This window comes from Carassius auratus, chromosome 28 (assembly GCF_003368295.1).
Source record: "Carassius auratus strain Wakin chromosome 28, ASM336829v1, whole genome shotgun sequence".
NCBI classification, from domain to species: Eukaryota; Metazoa; Chordata; class Actinopteri; order Cypriniformes; family Cyprinidae; genus Carassius; species Carassius auratus.
The window spans coordinates 21,700,345-21,707,266 of NC_039270.1; the positions used below are offsets into that span (position 1 = coordinate 21,700,345).

At 34.6% G+C, this 6,922-nt stretch overlaps 2 protein-coding genes across 2 annotated transcripts; one reads left to right on the plus strand and one right to left on the minus strand.

The window, feature by feature from the left end:
• The first annotated feature begins 470 nt into the window (after nt 1–470).
• On the plus strand, nt 471–2,041 carry LOC113047662 (lymphocyte antigen 6D-like). The gene is made up of 4 exons (XM_026209006.1): nt 471–556; nt 636–755; nt 923–1,051; nt 1,347–2,041. The coding sequence occupies exons 1-4, from the start codon at nt 505–507 to the stop codon at nt 1,412–1,414; spliced, it is 369 nt and encodes a 122-aa protein (XP_026064791.1). The 5' UTR covers nt 471–504; the 3' UTR covers nt 1,415–2,041.
• Nucleotides 2,042–5,458: 3,417 nt separating this feature from the next.
• LOC113047663 (lymphocyte antigen 6D-like) lies at nt 5,459–6,571 on the minus strand. The gene is made up of 4 exons (XM_026209007.1): nt 6,405–6,571; nt 6,205–6,324; nt 5,898–6,023; nt 5,459–5,602 (listed from the first exon to the last, which is right to left on the minus strand). The coding sequence occupies exons 1-4, from the start codon at nt 6,454–6,456 to the stop codon at nt 5,535–5,537; spliced, it is 366 nt and encodes a 121-aa protein (XP_026064792.1). The 5' UTR covers nt 6,457–6,571; the 3' UTR covers nt 5,459–5,534.
• Nucleotides 6,572–6,922: the final 351 nt, after the last annotated feature.

Genomic DNA, 6,922 nt, shown 5'->3' on the forward strand with positions numbered 1-6,922 from the left:
CATACATGTTTTTACATTGTACTTATATTTAAAAAAATAACATGTAATTACATCTGTACTTAATTTCTGTAATTACATTTATAATTACACTGTTGACCCATACTTTACACCTTAACCCACCCTTAAACTTACCCATACCTCCAACCCTCTCCCTAACCTTACCCCATCCCACCTCAATAGGAGCAAAAGTGTTTTACAATACAATATGAACACAATAAGTACATTGTACTTATTTTTTATGTAAGTACATAGTAGTTAAGGTCACCTAATATAAAGTGGGACTGAATAGTTTATTATTATATATTTATTTTTCATTATGTTCATTTTGCTCTGGTCTCAAATGTGGCCAGGTTTGCTGATGTTCAAGTTACAAATTCCTTTCGCTTTCTAACAGTGAGTGTCATAGTCTTGTGTAGGACCTCACGAATGCTTTTCAGTAAACCCACCCCTTTCTGAACAGACAAGAAAGAAACAAGAACAGTTACTTCATTCTGTTCCTGACACATGATGGATCTGCGTGTCTCTGTTGTTCTTCTGTTCGTTTTTCTCACTGGAGGTACAAAATACAGCAAGTATTTAATTATATAATTTGGTACACAAAGGGAGGTCACTAAATGTCTGTGTCTGTCTTTAAGGATACTCTCTGAAGTGTTACATGTGCATATCTGCTCAGACGGGCTCCTGTAATGCAGTAGAGAAGACGTGTGGAAATGGAATGTACAAATGTGAAAGCAAAACAATAGAACAACCCATTGGTAAGTCCAGTATGATTTAAAAAATGTACAGTCATAGTTTACTGAAAGTGATGACATGAAGTGTACTGTATTTTTTAATCTCATCACATAATTGCAGTTATTTTTCTATTACAAGAGGAAAATTTGCTGGAATTGTAAAATATTTTTATGTAATTTTTTTAAATTAGCAGGAACCGCTAAGGTGTCTATCACAACTAAACAGTGTTCAGCTACATGTGAAGCTGGGACCCAACAGCTCCCAAATGGACGGTCAATAACTACCCAGTGCTGTGGCACTGACCTCTGCAATGCTGCAGGTATTGTTCTTCATATGATCATGTGTCAGTTTGCATGTATGTGTTTTTCCCCTCACAACAACTATTACAGGAAGTTAAACACATGATTGTTCAAAAAAAAAAGCAAAATATCACATTTCAATAGTGCAAAACTAGAGCAGCATGAAAAGGAAAAACTTATATTTTAGACAAGCATTGACTGGGTTGTTTTTTAAATGGATTAACATTGATTGGTTGAGAGTCAATACAATGTCTAATCACTATTATTATTAGCAGTAACATTAAATAACAGTAATTTCTTCATTCTGTTGATCAGATGGCGTGTATAAGGGGAGCTTCCTGCTGCTGTTGTCTCCTCTGCTCTTTTACTTCTTGTTTCAGTGAATCCAGCTGCGCTTGTCAATCATGAAAATGTGCTTTTGGCTGTTCAACTATATGGTTAACCAACCAAAGTATTAAAATGCTTAGAAACAATATAACTATAAACCATAACAAGACAACTTACAAGAAAAGCAGATTTGTTTTCTTACAAAGTCATACACCCAAACAACCACAGATTCATATGTCATACGTGCAATGCACACACACACACACACACACACACACACATCTCACATATAGACAAAATATAACAAGCTTAACAGAAGTATGTGACCAGAGAAATCACACGTTTGTTTGTGACAAACATTGTACAGAGAATTTTTTCAGAGAGCATTCATCTCTAATTAAAATAATGATCTGAAAATAAGACGTAAAGTAAGACTCATCAGTTTAATAAGATTAAAGATTAAAGCTGCACATTTCATAACACCTGTAGTGATTACTGAAGATCTGAGGAATGATCCAAAATATCCTGACTTTTTTTTTTAAGAAATGGCAAAATTTTTACAACAAAGAGCCATTAGTTAACATTAAATAATACATTAAATGAGCATCACATTTGTTACAGTATTTACTAATATTTCTTAATATCAGTTAATAAAAATACAACTTATCATAGTTCATGTAAGCTCAGGCCCATTAAATAATATTTCCAGATACAATTTTTTATTTTAATGTACATTTTTTTAATAAACAATAAATAATATAAATAAATGTTTCATGAGTATTTTTCAGTGTAAGTTCATTCTATCTGATGTATTTAACTAATGTTAAAAAAGTATCTTAAAAAAATGTCATGAGCTGTATGCCAAAATCATCAGTATTAAAACAATAAAAGACCTGGAATATTTCAGTTGGTGTGTAATGAATCTAAAATATATGAAAGTTAAATTTTTATCATTACATTATGGAAAATAATGAACTTTTATCACAATATGCAAATTTTTTGGGAAGGACCTGTACAACAACGCATCCATACCTCCTTGTCACTATGCAATGAAAAACTTTACACAAGACCATTGCATGCAAGGTCTGACACATGAGTTACAATCACTATAGGACACATTTCTCAATACTGAGGTCACTTTTTCAAAACTCTAATCACAGTTCTCCTAACAAACACTCAGCTTGGCACAGCAGTTAACTTCCCATCAAAAAAATAAAAAAAAACTAATTTTCGATTATTTATTTATATAGGCCTATATATTTATTTTTTACAGGATGAAAAATATGAATAAAAATGTTGCTAAGATGTGAGAAAATTGCTCAGAATTTGTAAACACGGTAAAATTTAAGTGAATGTGGTAAGTTACATTACATTTTTTTTTTTACTTTAGGACTAGGACAACTAGAGACCCATATACAGATCCCATGTAAAGACCTTGTCTCAGACAACCGGGATATACCACTGGGAGTAGCTATATTTTGTTATCCTGCAATGCACGTTCTAATATTATGCTTAAAATGTGTAGCCTTTCATCTTGAAATCAGACGCTCTCGTTGCCGTGAACTCCGTTATATTTGCATATAGCGCAGGAATTGAAGATCGGATACGTATCCAGTTTGTGGAGACACAAAGTGTAAATGGAACCATAGACAGTAAAAGAAATGGACACAGCGACCCCCTTGGAACTCAATTGAAACAAGTGAAGCCCATTTTTAGCCTGACGCGCAGACTCAAACTAAGCTTGATGACATCAGCAACCAGCAAGCTGTGCGTGAAAACTGCCATCGTTAATCTTGCAGAGACGGTGAGCTTGAGCGGGGAGTTCTTTGTCGTGAGTGAGCAGGAGTAAGTATTCTGATTAATTATTTTGTATAGTATTTTAAAATGTAACGCCAGTACGCCATATTAAGTTAATTGCCTGCGAGCTTCTCCTCCTGTCTGTACGGTAATAAGACAGAGAGTCGAGTGGTTATGATGCAATCGTTAGCCTATTTTTACAAAAACTGTTTATACGGGGCCATAATGTAACATAGAAGGTAATGGAGCCCTTTATACATTGTCGTGTATCTTTAGAAATAAATAATGGACAAACAGAGTCTTTAAACGCCTCAGATGTAAAGTTATTCGCTGTCAAAGTGATGCCAAAATGAATGGGAGTCAATGGGAATGCTAACGCAAGTGAAGTTCTGCTAAAAGATGGCAGCATGCAGCCGACTTCAACTTCCGGTCGACTTCCTTGCCGCCTGAATGGAACAGGGTTTTTATTTTTGTTTTTGTTTTTACGCTGATACATTTCCAATCAGAGATAACACATGAAGTGAATAGGTGTAAACCTGGAGGTTAGCAGGGACTCAGGGCCCTCTGTTCTCAGTCCACCCCTCTTTTCCCCCTGGTTGCTACGGCCCTGGTTGAACTGATCTTTTCTATATTTGCAACGCATTAAGTAATGCAACCTGTCCTCCTCTTTCATTTGCCCTCCGGTTTGCGTTTCGTGTAGCTCAGTTAGTAGATTATTGCGTTATACCTTGATATGTAATCATGCTATCATGGGTTCGATCCCAGGGAACAGACGTGCGCGAAAATGTATATGCTCAAAAATCATAATTTAGCATGATTTCTGTGAGGGTTAGGTTTAGGGGTGGGGTTAGGTGTGGTCATTCGAACGAATAAGCCACCTACAGTAGTAAAATATGTAGGAAATACTGTGAGATCGGTGTAAAACGCCCACACATTGCATTTAAATAAACGTGCATTTTGATTGGTAATGATGTTATACGTCAATTCATGACGACAGACGCAACGCGAGACTGTCATTATTTTTACTCCCGCTAGAGGGCGCTTAACTTTAAAACGTAAATATAGGTCGTAATAAATGCTTGCACAAACGACCTATATGGTCGTTTTTTGTTGGAGGACAGGCTGTGGTGTTAGTGGTTTTGTGGGTGTTGTTGTGTAGGAAAGACAATCATGATGTTTCTTACACAGTCGCATGAGTGGTCTTCTGAAAAGAAAAAAAAGAAAATTCCCTTCTTTGGTTTTATGTTTTTTCCCCCTCTTTAGTTTAGCACGTTTTATGTTCCATTTCTGCTTGCTGTTTCTTATTAAACACATAGAACAGTATTTACTTAATAATAAACATGCTAAATGTACAGTATATTTTGATTACATTTATAATTATATTTATGAAATATCTTTATATTAACATTGCTTCAGAAATTGTTGTAATACTAGAGTAAGTTGTCTTTTATTATATACAATATATAACATATGTCTTTTATTGAGTCTGTTTTATTTTTTATTTCATTTTACAGTAAGATACCTATTTTAACATTATTTAAATACATCAGATAAAATGAATTTGATGATTTTGATGAAACTGAAAAATACTCATGAAACATTTATTTATATTATTTATTGTTAAAAAATGTACATTATTAAAATCAAAAATTGTATCTGGAAACAATGGGCCTGAGGTTACATGAACAAGGTGATAAGTTGTATTTTTTTTAACTGATATGAACAAATATTAGTAAATACTGTAACAAATTTGATGCTCATTTATTTAATGTATTATCTAATGTTAACTAATGGCTCTTTGTTGTACATTTTTTGCCATTTCTTAAATTTTTGTCAGGATATTTTGGATCATTCCTCAGATCTTCAGTAATCACTACAGGTGTTATGAAAGGTGCAGCTTTAATCTTTAATCTTATTAAACTTATGAGTCTTACTTTACATCTTATTTTCAGATCATTATTTTAATTAGAGATGAATGCTCTCTGACAAAATTCTCTGTACAATGTTTGTCACAAACAAACGTGTGATTTCTCAGGTCACATACTTCTGTTAAACCTGTTATATTTTATCTATATGTGAGATGTGTGTGTGTGTGTGTGTGTGTGTGTGTGTGTGCATTGCATGTGTGACATATGAGTCTGTGGTTGTTTGGGTGTATGACTTAGTAAGAAAACAAATCTACTTATCTAGTAAGTTGTATTGTTATGGTTTACAGTTATATTGTTTTAAGCATTTCAATTATTTGATTGGTTAACCATATAATTGAACAGACAAAAGCACACTTTCATGATTGACAAGCTTTATTTATTTATTGAAGAATAGAAATATGTGTATCAATCGGTTTCTGCTGCAGCTGTAGAATCTGAAGCGCAGCTGGATTCACTGAAACAGGAAGTAGAAGAGCAGAGGAGACAACAGCAGCAGGAAGCTCCCCTTATACACGCCATCTGATCAACAGAATGAAGAAATTACTGTTATTTAATGTTACTGCTAATAATAATAGTGATTAGACATTGTATTGACTCTCAACCAATCAATGTTAATCCATTTAAAAAACAACCCAGTCAATGCTAGTCTAATATATAAGTTTTTCCTTTTCATGCTGCTCTAGTTTTGCACTATTGAAATGTGATATTTTGCTTTTTTTTTTGAACAATCATGTGTTTAACTTCCTGTAATAGTTGTTGTGAGGGGAAAAACACATACATGAAATTTGGCACATGATCATATGAAGAACAATACCTGCAGCATTGCAGAGGTCAGTGTTACAGCACCGGGTAGTTACTGTCCCTCCAATTACGAGCTGTTGGGTCCCAGCTTCACATGTAGCTGAACACTGTTTAATTGTGACAGACACCTTAGTGGAACCTGCAAATAAAAAATAAATAAAACTAAAAATATGCCTATATGATACCAATTCCAGCAAATATTCCTCTTGTAATAGACAAATAATTGCAATTATGTGATGAGATTAACAAATACAGTACACTTCATATCATCACTTTCAGTAAACTATGACTGTACATTTTTTAAATCATACTGGACTTACCAATGGGTTGTTCTCCTGTAAAGCTTTCACATTTGTACATTCCATTTCCACACGTCTTCTCTATTGCATTACAGGAGCCCGTCAGATCAGGTACACACGTGTAACACTTCAGAGAGTATCCTTAAAGACAGAGACAAACATTTAGTGACCTCCCTTTGTGTACCAAATTATATAATTAACTACTTGCTGTTTTTTTGTACCTCCAGTGAGAAAAACGAACAGAAGAACCACAGAGACACGCAGATCCATCATGTGTCAGGAACATAATGAAGTAACTGTTCTTGTTTCTTTCTTGTCTGTTCAGAAAGGGGTGTTCTTTGACAGTGGCCTTCAAATCATCTGCATTGTTTTGTTCTCGTGTTTCTTATTTTCCTCTTGACAATACCTCATAGATTTTGTATGGGGTTCAGGTCTGGTGAGTTTGCTGCCAGTCAAGCACACCAATACCATGGTCATTTAACCAACTTTTGGTGCTTTTGGCAGTGTGGGCAGGTGCCAAATCCTGCTGGAAAATGAAATCAGCATCTTCAGAAAGCTGGTCAGCAGAAGGAAGCATGAAGTGCTCCAAACTTTCTTGGTAAATGGGTGCAGTGGCTTTGGTTTTCAAAAAACACAATGGACCAACACTGGACTAGACTGGACTTTACTTGACTCAGTTCAGTTGACACCTGGTTCATTTATTTTTTATGTTTAACAGACAAAGTAATAGTGACCACGT